This window comes from Ursus americanus, chromosome 25, assembly GCF_024610735.1.
Source record: "Ursus americanus isolate L20-20 chromosome 25, mUrsAme1.1.p, whole genome shotgun sequence".
NCBI classification, from domain to species: domain Eukaryota; kingdom Metazoa; phylum Chordata; class Mammalia; order Carnivora; family Ursidae; genus Ursus; species Ursus americanus.
The window spans coordinates 26,274,249-26,292,004 of NC_142151.1; the positions used below are offsets into that span (position 1 = coordinate 26,274,249).

The window sequence follows — 17,756 nt, forward strand, 5'->3', positions numbered from 1 at the left end:
CCAAGTAAAATTAAAACGAAAACAAAAACAATTGCTCAACCCCACTCATAGTTACAAATACATACAGCTCACCCTTGAACCACATGGGGTTTGGGGATATCAACCACCTCCCCAGTCAAAAATCTGTCTATAACTTCTGACTCCCCCAGGATTTAACTACTAATAGCCTACTGTTGGCTAGAAATCTTAACAATAACAAACAATTAACACATATTTTGTATGTTACATGTACTGTATACTGTATTCTTACAATAAAGTAAGTTAGAGCAAAGAAAATATTGAGAAAAATCATAAGGAGGAGATTCTGTTCCAGGACGGTGACATAAGAAGACCCTGAATTCATCTCTGCCACAGACACCCCAAATCAACACCTATTTATAGAGCAGTTTCTCCTGAAGAACAGCTGAGGGCTGACTGAAGAGCTTCTGTACAATTGAAGATATAGAGACCACATAAAGAACAGTATGAGAACTATAGACACTGTAACAAAGGGGAAAAGGGAATCCCCACCCTTGACATTACAAACAGTAGTGGGAAGGAATAGTACTGAGGGACTAAGAGCAGATTTGTCTGCCATGGGGCACACACAAAAAAGCACGGTTTAGAAGAGCAACTAGAATATACAGGAACCAGCCTAGAACTCTGTCAAATAGCAGGGGAGCTGCCGGAATTCTGTCCAGGTCAGAGGAGCTGGCTGCCACAGTTTACATTCACCCTCCACCTTGAGAGTGTGGATGGCAGCAGGGTCCTATATACAGCATCCTAACTGACCTATTGCTGCAGTGAGCCCTGTGCCCCTAGCGCACACCAGCCCTGCTGTCCCACCAAAGCGGTCCCAGTATACTAGGACACAGCTGGTCAGTGCTCACTACAGCTCTAGCTGTCTTGCAAAGGTGTACAGGTGCAGATTACTTCCAGAATACTCCAGGCCTGAACTACTTCAGTTCCACATGACTTGCTAGGGCACCCCTGGTGCAGAGCACTCTGGGACCACCTGGCTCATTCCTGCATTAGCTCCAGATACTCCATCTGGGTGCCTTCTTTCCAGTGTGTCCCAGAACCCTCAGGATCACCCCTGCCTTGTTTCCAGCCACTCTGCCAGGTTACCCTCTGTGTGGAGATCTCCAGGAACCCCCAGCTTGTACTGCCTCATCTCTGCTGTTCTGCCAGGGCACCCTCCGTGTGAAGAGCCCTGGGGCTATGCTAGCCCATGACCACTTCAGCTCCAGCTCTCCCACCAGGGCAGCCCCAGCACAGAGTGCCCTGGGATCCCCCCTCAGGCTAGCCCTACCACTAGCCAGTCAGCAGAAAGCACCAGGCTCTTAGTCTACACAGGGCACAACCATACACAAGCCCATTCTTTCAAGTTTAGGAGAAGTAGCTATTCCACCTAATTCATGGGGGAAAAAAACAGTAAGTCGGTCAAAATGAGAAGACAGAAATATGCACCAAACCAAACAACAAGAGAAAACCCTAGGGAAAAAAAATAAATGGAGATAACCAATCTATGTGATAAAGAGTTCAAAGTAATGGTCACAAAGATGCTCACTGGACTAGAAAAAAGTGGATAAAGTTAGTGAGAACTTCAACAAATTAATAGAAAATATTAAAATAATCAGAATTGAAGAGTACAATGACATAAATGGAAATACAATAGAGAAAATCAATAGTAGATTAGCAGACGCAAAAGAATGGATAACTAATTTTGAAGACAAGGTAATGGAGAACATCCAAACTGAGCAGCAAAAAGAAAAAAGAATTTTAAAAATGAGGACAGGTTAAGGGATCTCTTAGACACATCAAGTGAATAAACATTTGCGTCATAAGGATCCCAGGAGAACAGAGAGAGAAGAGGGCAGAAAACTTCTCTGAAGAAGTAGTGCTGAAAACTTCCCTAGCCTGGGGAAGGAAACACATCCCAGTTAAGGAGGCAAAACAAAACAAAACAAACAAACAAAAAGATAAACCCAAGGAAGTCCACACCATGACAGAATATCTTTAATTTTTGATGTTTATTTTTTTAAATAGATTTTATTTATTTGAGAGAGTGTGTGTGTGAGAGAGAAAAAAACACCAGCAGGGGGGAGGGGCAAAGGGAAGGGGAGAAGCAGACTCCCCCGGGAGCAGGGAGCCCGATGTGGGACTCGATCCCAGGATCCTGAAATCATGACTGAGATGAAGGCATACACCCAAAAGACTGAGCCACCCACGTGCCCCAGTTTTTGATGTTTAAATTAGTGAGAGAGGATTTTAAAAGCAGGAAGAGGGAAGCAACTAGAAATGTATAAGGGAAACTCTATAAGGTTATCAGCTGATTTTTCAGCAGAAAATTTGCAGGCCAGAAGGGAGTGGTATGATATATTCAAAGTGCTGAAAGGAAAAAACCTACAACTAAGAATATTCCACCCAACAAGATGATTATTAAGAATTAAGGAGAAGCATGGGGTAACCAGGTGATGGGATTAAGGAGGGGACGTGTTGTGATGAACACTAGGTGTTATATACAACTAAGGAATCGTTGAACACTGCATCAAAAACTAATGATGTACTGTATGCTGGCTAACTGAACATTAAAAAAAAAAAAAGAAGGAGAGGTAAAGAGTTTCCCAAACACAAGTTAAAGTATTTTACCACTGCTAAACTGGCCTTACATGAAATCATAAAGAGAATTCTTTAATCAGAAAAGGCCAGGGATGCCTGGGTGGATCAGTTGGTTAAGCATCTGCCTTCAGCTCAGGTCATGATCCAGGGGTCCTGGGATCGAGTCTCACATTGGGCTCCTTGCTCAGCAGGGAGCCTGCTTCTCCCTCTGCCTGCTGTACCCCCCCATTTGTGCTCTTTCTTTCTCTGAGGAATAAATAAAATTTTTTTAAAGGCCATAAGAAAATTACAAAAGGAAAAAATTTCACTGGTTAAGAAATATGCACAGTAAAAGTAGTAGGTCAACCATTTATAAAGCTAGTATGATGGTTAAAAAACAAAAGTAGTAGAATCACTTATATCAACAAAAATTAGTTAAGGGATACACAAAATTGAAAGATGTAAAATATGCTGTCCTATACGTAACATGTGAAGGGGGGAGTAAAAATATAGTGCTTTAGACTGTTGAACTTAGGGACCATCAACTTAATAAGGACTGCAATCTACATTGGATGTTATATATGAAAGTCATGGTAACCACAAGCCAAAAATGCATAATAGATATGGAAAAAATTAAGAGAAAGGAATCCAAGCATAACACTAAAGAAAGTCATCAAATTACAAGGGAAGGGAGCAAGAGAAAAAAAGGAACAGAGAACTATATCAGAAATAAGTGAACAAAATGGCAATAATACATACTTATCCATAATTACTTTAAATGAAAATGAGCTACATGCTCCAGTCAAAAGACATAGGGTGACTCAAAAGATTAAAAAAAAAATTAGACTTATCTATGTGCTGCCTACAAGAAAATCACATCAGAGCTAAAGATATATACAAACTGGAAGTGAAGGTATGGAAAAAGATAGATCATGCAGCTGGAGGCAGAGAAAGCTGGCATAGCAATACTTACATTAGACAAAATAGACTGTAAAACAAAGACTATAGCAACAGACAAAGAAGGGCATTACGTAATAATAAAGGGATCACTCTAAGAAGAGGATATAATAATTGTAAATATCTATGCACCCAACATAGGAGCACCTAAATATATAAAGAAAATATTAACAGACATAAAGGGGGAAATTGACAGTAATACAATAGTAGGGAACATTAACACTCCACTTACATCAATGAATAGATCATCAAGACAGAAAATCAATGAAGAAACAGTCACTCTGAATGACACATTAGGCCAGGTGGACATAAAAAATATATACAGAACATTCCATCCCCAAATAGCAAAATACACATTCCTTTTAGATGCACATGGAACCTTCTCAAGGATAGATCACGTGCTACTCCACAAAAGAAGTCTCAATAAATTTAAAGGAACTAAAATTATATCGAGCATCTTTTCTGACTACAACAATATGAAACTAGAAATCAATTACAAAAATAAAAACCCTGGAAAAAACACAAACTCATGGAGGTTACACTATATGCTAAACAACCAGTGGGGACAATGAAGAAATCAAAGAGGGAATTTTAAAAAATACCTGGAAACAATAGAAAATAGAAATACTACAGTTCAAAATCTTTGGGACACAGCAAAAGCAGTTCTAAGAAGGAAGTTTATAGTGACACAGGCCTACCTCAAGAAACAAGAAAAATCTCAAACAGTGTAATCTTCCATATAAAGTAACTAAAACAAAAAGGACAAAATCCAGTTAATAGAAGGAAGGAAATAATAAAGACCAGTGTGGAAATAAATGAAATAGAGACTAAAAAAATCAATGAATATATCATTGAAACTGACAGTTGGTTCTTTAGAAAGATAAACAAAATTGATATACCTTTAGCCAGACTCATCAAGAAAAAAGAGAGGACTCAAAATCAGAAATGAAAGAGAAGTTGCAACCTACACTGCAAGGGATTATAAGAAACTACTGTGATAAATATGCCAACGTATTGAATAACCTAGAAGAAATAAATTCCTAGAAACGTACAATCTTACAAACTGAATCAGAAAGAAATAGAAAATCTGAACAGATCCATTACTAGTAAGGAAATGGAATAAGTGATCAGCAAAATCCCAACAAACAAAAGTCCAGGACCAGTTGGATTCACAAGTGAATTCTACCAAACGTTGAAAGAAGTGTTTATACCTATTTCCCTCAAGCTATTCCAAGAAATAGAAAAGAATGTTTCCAAGTTTATTCTATGAGGCCAGCATTACTTTCATACCAAAATAAGACAAAGACACTACAAAAAACAAACAAACACAAAACAAAAAAACCTATATACCAGTGTCTGATAAACACAGATGCAAAAATCTTTAGGAATAAATCAGCAAACCACATTCAACAATACATTAAAAGGATCATTGAACATGATCAAATGGGATTTATTCCAGGGATACAGAGATGGTTCAATATTGGCAAATTGATGAACTTGATACACCACAATAACAAAATGAATATAGAAACCATATGATCATCTTAATAGATACAGAAAAAGCATTTGACAAAATTCAACATCCATTTATGCAAAAAAACCTCAACAAAGTGGGTTTAGAGGGCACATACCTCAACATAAATAAAAGCCATATTTGAAAAACCCAGAGCTGACATCATACTCAATGGTGAAAAATTGAGAGCTTTTCCTCTAGGACCAAGAACAAGGACATCCCCCCTCACCACTTTTATTCAACATAGTACTGGGAGTCCTAACCACAGCTGTCAGACCATAAAAAGAATAGAAGTCATCCAGATTGGTAAGGAAGAAGTAGAAGAGTTACTTTTTGCAAATGACATGGTACTGTACATAGAAAACACTAAAAACTGTTAGAATAAATGGATTCAGTAAGTTGCAGGATACAAAAATCAATATAAGAAATCTGTTGTTTCTATATGCTAATAACAAAGTAGCAGAAAGAGAAATTAAGCAAACAATTCCATTTACAATTACACTAAAAATAATAAAATACCTACGAATAAACTTAACTAAGGAGATGAAAGTTCTGTACCTTGAAAAGTACAAAATATTGATGAAAGAAATTGAAGATGACACAAATGAAAAGACATACCATGCTCATGGATTGGAAGAATATTAAAATGTCCATACTACCCAAAGCAATCTACAGATTCAATACAATCCCTTTTAAAATACCAATAGCATTTTTCACAGAACTAAAATCCTAAAATTTGTATGAAACCACAAAAGATCCCAAATAGCCACAGCAATCTTTAAAAAGAAAAACAAAGCTGGAGGTATCATAATATCAAATTTTAAGATATACTATAAATCTATAATCAAAACCGTATGGTACTGGCATAAATATAGACACATCGATCGACAGAATAGAGCACCCAGAAATAAACCCATGATTATATGGTCTACTAACCTATGACAAAGGAGGGAAGAAAATACAATGGGAAAATACAGTCTTTTTTATCAACAGTGCTGGAAAAACTGGATAGCTACATGGAAAAGAATATTGGACCACTTTCGGGGCTCCTGGGTGGCTCAGTCAGTTAAACGTCTGCCTTCAGCTCAGGTCATGATCCCAGGGTCCTGGGACTGAGCCCCACATCGGGCTCCCTGATCAGCGGCGAGCCTGCTTCTCCCTCTCCCTCTGCCTGCCGCTCTGCCTACTTGTGCTCTGTCAAGTAAATTAATAAAATCTTAAAAAATGAACTACTGGGACTACATCAAAATAAAAGGTTTAACACGGCAAAGAAAAGCATCAATGAAACTAAAAGGCAATCTACTGAATAGAAGATATTTGCTAATGGTGTATCTCATAAGGGGTTAATACGTATATAACTCAACATCAAAAAGACCCTAAACACCTCAATTTAAAAATGGGCAGAGGCTCTGAATACACATTCTCCAAAGAAGACATCCAGATGGCCAATAGACACATGTAAAGATGCTCAACATCACTCTCCATCAGGGAAATGCAAAGCAAAATCGCAATGAGATACCACCTCATGCCTGTCAGAATGGCTAAAATTGAAAGACAAGAAATAGCAAGTGTTGGGGAGAATGTGGAGAAAAACCCACGTGCACAGTTGGTGGGAATGTAAGCTGGTGCAGCCATTGTGGAAAATAGTATAGAGGTTCCTCAAAAAATTAAAAAGAAAAATACCAGGGCAACTGGGTGGCTCAGTTGGTTAAGTGTCTGACTCGTGGTTTTGGCTCATGCCATGATCTTGGTGTCGTAAGATCAAGCCCCCATTGGACTCCGTGCTCAGTGCGGAGTCTGCTTGAGATTTTCTCCCTTTGTCCCTCCCCCCACTTGCACACACACATTCTCTCAAATAAATAAATAACATCTTTAAAAATAGAAATACCTATGTGATCTGTTCATTCCGTTGCTGGGTAATTACCCAAAGAAAATGTAAACAGTAATTTGAAAAGATATGTGCATCCCTATGTTTATTGCAGCATTAATAATAATAGTCAGGATATGGAAGCAACCCAAGTGTCCACCAATAGATGAATGGATAAAGAAGTGTTATAATAGTGTTTACAGAGTGGAGTATCCGATCAGTGAGGTTTGTCTGAGGTGCAATTGTTGGTAAGAAGTGGTACACACACACACACACACACACACACACACACACACACACACACACACACACAGAGGAATATTAGCCATAAAGGAATGAGGTTTTGCCATTTATAACATCATGGACCTAGAGGATCTGATACTAAGTGAAATAAGTCTGACAGAAAAACAAATACCATAGGATTTCACTTATAAGTGGCATCTAAAAAACAAATGAACAAGCAGAAACAGACCCATAAATACAGAGAACTGATGGTTGCCAGAGGGGAGAAGTGTGGTGGGACAGGCAAAATGGGCGAAGTGGGAGTGGGAGGTATAGGCTTCTAGTTATAGAATGAGTAAGTCAGGAGGATAAAAGGTACAGCACAGGGAATATAGTCAGTGGTATTATAATAAGATGGTACCGTGACAGATAGTAGCTACGTTTGTGGTGAGCACTGCATAACGTATAGACCTGTTGAATCACTATGTTGTGTGCCTGAAACTAGTGTAACATTGTGTGTCAACTAAACTGTGATGTAAAAAGTGATGAAAATCATAACAGATATATTTACAGCACTGTATTTATCAAAGAAAATTCATGTATAAGTGGACCCATGCAGTTCAAACCCATATTGGTCAAGGGTCAACTGTATATACAAAACTAAACAATAAGGTGATACTTTTTTTATTTGTAAGATTGCCAAAGATTTGAAAGTTTGATAATACTCAATATTGGTGAGAGACAGTGTGAGTAAACAGTAACTCAAACTGTGGGAGATAAACTAGTGGAACTACTCTGGAGGACAATTTGACCGTACTGTAAACATGTAAATGAACATAGTCTTAGACTCAGAAATTCTATCCCAGGAGCAAATATTCTTACACAACTGTGCAAAGGTCTATGAATAAGACCATTCATTGCAAGCTTGTTTACAGTAGTGATTTAAATATTTATCATAACCACCACTTGTTATGGCATATACCCATACAATGGAGTACTGGGCAACTGTTAAGAATTAAGTCTATTTATACTAAGATGGAAAGCTCCTTAAAATATATGGTTAATAGAAAGCACAGGAATAGAACAAAAGAATAGTATGTATAAAAACTCACGTAAGGAAAAAGATATATGGTTGTTTTTTTTTCAAAAAGATTTTATTTATTCATTTGAGAGAGAGAGCACAAACAGGGGGAGAGGGAGAGGGAGAGGGAGAAGCAAACTTCCCACTGAGCAGGGAGCCCGATGTGGGGCTTGCTCCCAGGATCTGGAGATCATGACCTGAGCCGAAGGCAGACGCTTAACCATCTGGGCCACCCAGGCGCCCCAAGATACGTGTGTGTGTGTGTGTGTGTGTGTGTGTGTGTGTGTGTGTGTGTATGAATGTGTGCATATACAAGCCCATAATTGCCCATCTAAAACCCTTGAGACCAGATAGTCCTTGAACCTAGAATTTCTTTGGATTTTAGAAAGATCTTGTTTTGGAATTTAAATGTTTTAAAGAGAGCATCACGGGCAGCACCCCATAATCAATTAAATTAGTATTTATGTTTTGAGAAGTAGTTACAGATTAAACGATAAAATGTGTGGGAGGAGACGGGGAGAGTTTGGGGTATATACATTAAATAATATTTGGAAAAGAATTATTGAAGCTATTTGGTAGATATATTGTCTTTCATTTTACCTATTTTTATGTTTTTTTGGAATTTTCCATAATAAAAGTTTTAAGATATATTTCTGGAGTGAATTGTTGTAAATATTAGCAGGGTAAAGTAGGATAAAACATTAGCCTCATTATCAGGTCATATTTTCCTGAGTTCAGATCAATTCTAATTTTGCTGCCACATGAATTATGGAAAATCTTTCAGTTTTCAAGGCATTTTGGATTTTGGAATTGTAAAGAAAGATCGTAAAACTCCACAATCTATAACAACATAGAAAGTTGTTCAGACTAGTTTCCTCTCATTTTTACAACTAGGTGTCGGAGGGTGGGAGATGTAAAAGAGGGAAGAATTTTTTGCTTCTTATTTTCTACCTCTTTGTAAGTCTAAAGTTTTCAAGTTTTCATATTAAAAACTTCACATTGAAGAAAATCTGCCCAATTTTATTCAATGTTGAATAATTGCAATGTGCTATATACTCTAAGTATTGGAGGTATTATAAATCATTTGCACAAGGATATGCACTTAACCCATCATACACTTTGATCATAAATTTCTTTACAACACTTAATATATAAAACCGACAGTAGTACATAGTGAATTTTTAAAGGCTCGAGCGTGAGGTTTGTACATCCTTGGCATTTAACCCTACACTGACTTTCACTATAGGGTCCAGATTTCCTTCCAGCTTTAAGCTTTTACAACTAAGTGACTTAAGTAATGAAAAACATTGTATCAGTAAAGGACATTTCATTTATTTAATCGTGGTAAAATAAAGTTTGGCATTCTCACCATTTTTAGGCATATAGTTCAGTAGCAGTAAGTACGTTTACATTGTTGTGCAATCACCACCACCATCCATCTCTAGAACTTCTTTCACCTTGCAAAACTGAAACTCTCATAAGCAATAACTTCCCATTTCCCTCTCCCCTTAGCCCCTGAAAAGCACCATCCTACTTTCTGTGTCTATGAATTTGACTACTCTAAGTAGCTCATGAGTGAATCCTATAGTATTTGTCCTTTTAGGATACTGCCAAAGTCTTGAAGAGACTAATATTGTCATATTAAATCTTGAAGATATTTATGATTAAAGCATAGGATTTTGTTTATGTTGTTTTGGATTTCATTGATTTTGTACCTGGGCATGACTTATTATAATAAAAATATGACATTTTTCACTTAGGTTGCAGGTTATTAGGAAAGCTTTCTTTACTCTCAGTTCTGTTGTTATTAAGGAACTGATAAAGAACGGATTCCTGTGTGAATGCCTGTTTTGAACTGTTATTTACTATTCCATTATTTTACCACATGCTGTATCAAGACAGGCAACGTGATTTACCTAAGAGCTCTTACCTCCGAGTTTTATGTTCCGAGTTACCGCAGGGTGTTTTTAAGCAGTCCATAATCAATAATAAGTATGGCACTGAACAAGTTAGTCTGATTGTGAAAACTGTCATGACATTCAATCTGTTTCTCACTGTATATTTATCAGATTATGTATTTAGAGGAAAAATCACCTTATTTAGAGGGAAAATTTTTATGTGTCACTTTTCTGAAGGTTACAGTCTTCTTCCTCCCTTGATGACTCAAGTCCAACAGATTTAATGAAAGATTCTCATGCTATCAACTGCAGGAGAGTAAGTACAATAAGTAATATCCCTGACACAAGTGGGTGAAATTTGTTCCTTCTTAATTATTTTTGAGAAAAGATGCCATCCTATGAAATGAAGTCTTTCCATGTTTTCAAGAGGCAATGTAGAATAGTGGGTGACAGCGAAGTTGCTGGATACGTACTATCTGGGTCCACGCTGTGACTCAAACACTTACTGCTGGGTATCCTCAGTCTTGTCATTTAAACTCTGTGCCTCAATTTCCTCATCTATAAAATTGGGACATGATAGCACCAAACTCTTAGAGTGGTGGGTGAATTAAGTGATTTGACACAAAAACAAACAAAAGCTTAACAGTGCCTGGTACATAATATGTGCTCAATAAATGGTAGCTATGGTATTTAATAGATTCCAATTCAGTGGAACCCATTAAATGAACTCCTTATGGTCTGGGGAAAAAATGTTAATACTATAAGCTACAACTATTACATACTGTTTAATTCAATTTAACAAATACTCGCTATTCAAAATACAATGTGGCATATACGAAATTGACTAAACGTAGCGCTAAATATGAAGAGTCACATACGATATAGTTCTGTTTCCCAGGCAACAAAAAGATCTAAAGTAAGGTCTATAAACAAAGTGGTAGAAAAAAAATAGGAGAAAAGGGAAATTAAATCTGACGAGGGACAAAAAGGAAATTGAAAAAAAAATGTTTTTATACAAATGTCATGAGTCTTTTGGTCTAGTATTTAACTTTTGCTCATACATTTAGCCAGTGTTTATTAGGTACCCATTTTGTGCGTAACAGTAGGCTAGAAGGAGCGAGTTAAGTCATTCCAACGTTATCTCCAAGTAGTGTACATTGTGTAGACATTTTATAGGTCAAGTTCATCAACTTAATAAGACAATAGGTAAATGCTGTATTTCCCCCCACTGAGCATTATTGCATTTATTTAGTGTGCGCAATAATGTTTAAGGAACAACACATTGCTTAAGGGTATTTATATAGATGCTAAAATTATAAAAGCAACAAGAAAATTATTAACCTAAACCTCAAGTTAGTGGCTACTTTAGCAGAAGAGAAAAGGGGATGTGCTCAGAGGGCAATTGCCAGGCTAATAAGTTGTCAGTAACATTATATTGGTAAATAATGTATGTTGATGACCTACATGAACTATTGAATTGGTTGGCCTGTAAGTGTGTAACAGTACGGTTACTTTTTGGTAAAAGCCTCTAGTTTAATCCATTTCCCACTCCAATGCACTATTTCCCATTGTAGTTTCATGTGAGATATAGTTTTACCATCATTTTTCTTAAAAACAAATAGCTTTTCCTCCTTAATCCAAAACTTGTCCTTATAGTATGTACATTCAGTTACAACAATGTGGACTTTGGAGTCAGGTGGTTGGGTTAGAATAATGGCCGCAACAACTTGGGCAAGCTATTAGCATCTTTAGCCCTTAGATTCCTGACCTCACAACGTTTGAAACATGAAATGAGAGGATGCCTGTGGACTGGCACACGGTCCTCGGTGAGGAGGGCAGTGGTGGCATTGCCAACAGGCCTACATCTGATCAGTGCTAAGAGGTCTTTATTTCATTCAAGTAGGAAACTTACCATTTTTTATTCTGTCTTTTCAGACACCAAAAAAGGAGTTGATTCCACTAAATCCTTTTGAAAGAGGGAAGCCAGAGGCTACAAGGCAAAACCAGAGTGCTGTTCCTCCCCATAGTCACGAGCCACTCCTCGGTAAGACGTCTTTGGCAACTGCCCGCCATTTTAGTTTTCCAAACACTTTCTTAATCATGATATTTTCAGGCATAGTTTTAAAACTCTTCTCTAGAAATCTCCTAAGATTTTTCCATTCAAAATCCTAAATACAATAATCATACTCTTGACTTCAAGGTGGATGCTACTGAATGCACCTGTCATTGAAAATTCCATTATCAATGGAATTAGTTATGGGTATTGTTAACACACACCATGTAAATAAAACTAAGGTACTTATACTTAGGGAAAAAATTTCCATTTCCAAGAATGAGAACTTTTAAATGTACCAATCATAAAGTGTTTAAGATGTAATTATTCATTTTAACTATGTTTCTGGAGACTCAAACCAAGCAAACTGAAGTGACAGTTTTATACCATCCAAAATTAACATTAACATACATTTCCAGTAGATTGAAGAGAATCAAGGAACTTGAAAAAACTGGACTTCAGCTTCACAGAGACCGCGTATTAATCATCCCAAATTCTATCATACTTTGAAAGATTTCTAGAGAACTTTGGCTGATCTGTAGCTGTGTGTTAACCCAAAATTTCTAGAACCTCTTCCTTATCTCTAACTTAAATCTTATTTCTATGGTTTCTTCTTATTTCCTTTTTCAATAAAAAGGTTGGGTATGTCCCCTTTTATAAGATTTTTCAGATTTTTGGAAGAGGACGCTTTTGTGTCAGCCTTCTTTTTCAGATTAAAGACGTGCAGTGTTTTCACAAGGCAGATGGAAGTTAAGTTCATTCTTCCAGGCTCTGTGTAGACACATGTATAAACTGGCTCCTAGCTTCCAGCTGTCTGAGAGTCAGAATCTTTTAGTACTGTGATTTTCTATTCAAAAACTCATAGATCACCCCATTTATGTGCATCAAATGAGTTCTGTGCAATTTCTCTGACAGCACAGGGTTATAAAAATAGGTGACCCATTTAAAAATATATCAGCCTTCTGCAATTTAAGATCTATGCTTTGCCCTCAAAATTACATCGCATAGTATTCTAGCCTTGCCATTTTTAGATTGTTATTTTAATTCCAGTTAGTTAACATACAGCGTAATATTAGTTTCAGGTGTATGATATAGTGAGCCATCAATCACGTACAGCACCGGACGTTCATCGCAAGTGCCCTCCTTCATCTGTATCATCTCTCTCTCCCATCTGCCCGCCCCCTCCCCTCCAGTGACCATTGGTTTGTTCTCTGTAATGAAGACTCTGTTTCTTGATTTCTCTCTCTCTCTCTTTTTTTTTTTTTTTTGCTTGCTTTGCCATTTTTAGTGATATTTATCTTTTAACCTCCAAACATACTTACACAAGTCTGTATTTTAATTTGATAGGTGAAGGTGCCCAGCTGGATTTTGATGCCCTGTGTGACAATGATGACACAGCCATGGCTGCCTTCATGAATTACTTTGAAGCAGAGGGGGGCCTGGGAGACCCCGGGGACTTCAGTGACATCCACTGGACACTCTAGCATTTGATTTTTGATTCTTACAAATTAGGAACGTGTTAAAGCATTTCATTGACAAAAAAAAAAACCCAAAAAACAAAAAACCTGTATAATCTACTGGACTGTATTGATACTGTTTTTATCTTTTATTCCTATTAATAGTCTATCAGTTGTTACAGATATGCACCTTACTTCCACAGCAGAATGGGGAAATGTGATGTTTCCCTTCACAAAGAATGGCTCAGAGTTTCCTACAGACCCCTTTTCTCAGTGACATGGCTTAAAACCCACTAGTTACTATCTTTTGGTTAAAATTTTTTAACCAAGAATATCATATACATCTGGTTTTGTATTTATTTTCTGATGCAGTTTTTGAGTTTGGGGGATTTAATATATTGACATTTTCCTGTGTCTAAGATTCACTTTTAATGGATTTATAGATTTCTGGAAGTTGGAGCATCTCCATTTCTTGTGTATATCCTTAATTGAGGATAAGGCTTATACACTTTAAGAAAACTCTGAGCACTTGAACATTTAAAGAGACAGTATAATTGGTAGTCATAATTGCAGTGAAGACTGTATTCAGTAATTGAAAAACTTGGGCAAATGTAAAGCCACAATAGTTATGCTTGGCCAAGCACTTGAGATAGGCTTTAAGTGAGGATTTATTTAAAATTCAGGGGGAAAATTTTTTTTAAGGGACTTTCAACTTGGCTTACAGAAAAGGAAATATCTTGGGCCCTAGATCTTGGTAATTATCCTTTGCATGTAAGAATTATTGCTAATATAACCAGTCAAGATTTTCATTACATATAAAACCAGTTTTTGATACAGAAAATGTGCTTAGCGAAAAATGAGGCCTGGAGGGAAAAACAAGTGCAGGCAGGTTAAATGTCTCGTGTGAAGTCACAGTTAAGCTCATGTTTTTAAAATGCTTAATGTGTATAAATCAGTTTCTTTATGCACATTTGGGAAAGCAATGGTCTCACTGGTTAAATGATTAGTTAGCTGACCCAGGAACTAGTTGTGGCTTTCTAGAGTAGGCAATTACAGTTACTGTTGCTTGTAACCAATTATACAAATGCTAAGTCTAGTTTTGAAACTGAGACAATGAGAAAGAATTTAAAAGCCAATTTTCTAGCTATAATTACAAATTTTGGAGATCATTTTTTTAACTAGTCATTGAGAGGTGGCTTATCCTGAGGATAAGAATATTCAAAATCATATATGTATACCTATCTTTTTGAAGGTCATACTTTCATAATATCTTATGTTTCATAGTTCTTTCTAGTTTACCAAGTGTGTTTTCATATATTTTCTTTTGTGCCCTACAAATGAGAGTACAACAGGCTAGGAAACTAATGGGGAAGCTGGAGGCTCAGATGTGGGGATCCAATGCAGTTCTCTTCCTCTAGGTGGTGCTACACTTTCCAGCAGCTATGGCTGGGAGCCTTGCACCAAAACAAAGCATTTTTTTGACCTTGCATTTCTTTAGACTGCCGGTGATAGGTTAGAACTTTTGTCAGACAGGTTAATGGCAAACATACCAACAGGGAATAGTCCAAAAGCACACGTTCCCTTCAGGTGGGACCTCTGCAGTGGCTACATAGGGAAGGATGTATCGGCACGTTGTCCTCCAGACGATACAGTGTTCCTGCAATATTGGAGGGTCAGCACCACTCCCAGTTCTGGGACTTGAGGGACATGCAGGTTTACAATAAGCCAGAGAAACCCTACAAGATGGGGGAGATTGGTTTGCAGCGGGCTAAGCATGCTTGTCCCTGCTTCTTCAGATTTAAAACTATCACATCTGTTCTTTAAGTCCGAGGCCAGACCAATGTAACAGTTGAGGGTCTAAACCATTGCAGGTTGGACTTGGCCTCCAGAGTTGACCTAAGCCAGTGGTAGCAAGATGGGTCACTGTGGCTGGATGAACTTGAAAGCAGAGGGGCAAACCCTCCTGATGCAAGAATCTGAGAGGCAGAGTTTCTAGAGGCAGGCCATTGCTGCCATGCACAGAAACAGTTTTTCCTCTTGGCAAGAGGAAAGGTTAGTCCAAGGACCGGTGGGCAGAGAGCCAACTGAAGGCTTTGATCCTTTAAAATAACCTACTTGAGTATTTTTCTGTAGATCTTGTCCCAGACCCAGAATCCAATTCATACAATGTGGGATAACTATAGCTCTCCCGTGTTTAGTGTTTTCTCCAAAGTGTGTTGCATTTACATTGAATTGCTGTTAGGAGTGACAGATATTCTTACGGCCTACCCTGTATTACTTTTTCTCCTACCCGTTAATTTCCTGCATTTTGATGCAAAGCATCTACACATTGAATGAAATAGAAATATTCTAGTTCTGTCTTTTTTTTTTCCCTAAGTCTAAGAATTACCTACAATAACCTAGTGGAGTGGGGAAGAGCCTAGAATCAGAAAGTGCCCGCTTGGCCTAAGTTTAGCTGTGTGACCTCAAGTAAGCCATTTCAGTACTCTGTATGTGCCTCAGTTTCCTCGTCTGTAACAAGAGGTTTGATCTGTCAGCTGACTTCCAGTTCTGGTTCTGTGATTCTAATCCACGGGACTTGAGCAGGAGGGTCAGACGCCCATACGGGCTCTGTGTTGGCAGGTCTGACGGCTGCAAGCCACGTGTGGCTATGGAGCACTTGGAATGCAGCTCATGCAGATTGAGATAGACGGTAAATGTAAAATGCATACCAGAGTTCACACATTTAATATAAAAAGGGAGCATAGATATCACATTAACAGTTTTATAATGGAGCCCCTGGCTGGCTCAGTCAGTAGAGCACGCGACTCTTTGATCTCAGGGTCGTGAATCCAAGCCCCATATTGGGCGTAGAACTTACTTAAAAATAAATAAAAATGTACAAATAAATATAAAAACTATCTTTTAAAAAACAATTTTATATTGATCATGTATTCAAGTATTTTGGATATACTGAATTATATAAAACATTCGCATTTTACTTTTTACTTTTTTAATGCGGCTACAAGAAAAGTTTAAATTACGCATGTGGCATATATTATATTTCTATTGGACCGTGCTGCTCTAAAACATTTTATGAAGGGGATATTATTGAAGTAGACCAAAGGTTATACCATAACTATGATATTGACGTCTAAATGCTATGGTTTAAGGAACAATTGTTTATTGATCCTTGACTTAGTATAATCAAATAACTGTGAACCTCTGTCCTTGAGCCAAAATTTAAAACTGTTTGAAACTAGTAAGCCTGGAAATGTGATCAGTCATTTCATTACATGATGATAGCTTGAAATCAAATAAAACTTGGGGGATATGTTGACACCCTATTGCAGTCACTAAATCTGGAAATTCATTGAGAAATGGACAGGAAAATAGACAATAGAGGCCTTGGGTAAATAAAGGGGATTAAAGTATTTCATTAGTGTCATAGTGGGAAAAGACTATATTAGCCCAATTCTTTGAGGAACTTCTTTTTTTTTTTTTAAATGATTTTTTATTATATTATGTTAGTCACCATACAGTACATCCCCGGTTTCTGATGTAAAGCTCGATGATTCATTAGTTGCGTATAACACCCAGTGCACCATACAATACGTGCCCTCCTTACTACCCATCACCGGTCTATCCCATTCCCCCACCCCCTCCCCTCTGAAGTCCTCAGTTTGTTTCTCATAGTCCATAGTCTCTCATGCTTCATTCCCCCTTCTGATTACCCCCCTTTCTTTATCCCTTTCTTCCCCTACCGATCCTCCTAGTTCTTATGTTCCATAGATGAGAGAAATCATATGATAGTTGTCTTTCTTTGCTTGACTTATTTCACTTAGCATTATCTCCTCCAGTGCCGTCCATGTTGTAGCAAATGTTGAGAACTCGTTCTTTCTGATAGCTGAGTAATATTCCATTGTATATATGGACCACATCTTCTTAATCCAGTCATCTGTTGAAGGGCATCTCGGCTCCTTCCACGATTTAGCTATTGTGGACATTGCTGCTATGAACATTGGGGTGCATATGGCCCTTCTCTTTACTACGTCTGTATCTTTGGGGTGAACACCCACTAGTGCAATGGCTGGATCATAGGGTAGGTCAATTTTTAACTTTTTAAGGGACCTCCACACTGTTTTCCAG

At 37.6% G+C, this 17,756-nt stretch overlaps 1 protein-coding gene across 3 annotated transcripts in view; it reads left to right on the forward strand.

Annotated features, from left to right (window-relative positions):
- The window catches only part of BMAL2 (basic helix-loop-helix ARNT like 2), a 113,055-nt gene extending 95,578 nt beyond the window's left edge, over window positions 1-17,477 (forward strand). For 2 of the 3 annotated variants that reach the window (XM_045811888.2, XM_045811889.2), the window contains 3 exons: window positions 10,356-10,434; window positions 12,054-12,162; window positions 13,519-17,477. In XM_045811888.2, the coding sequence (XP_045667844.1) occupies window positions 10,356-10,434; window positions 12,054-12,162; window positions 13,519-13,655 (325 nt within the window). In that variant the 3' untranslated portion in view covers window positions 13,656-17,477. The remainder of the gene's footprint in view (window positions 1-10,355; window positions 10,435-12,053; window positions 12,163-13,518) is intronic. The other variant, XR_006782313.2, reaches the window with a different exon arrangement.
- The last annotated feature ends 279 nt before the right edge of the window (window positions 17,478-17,756 follow it).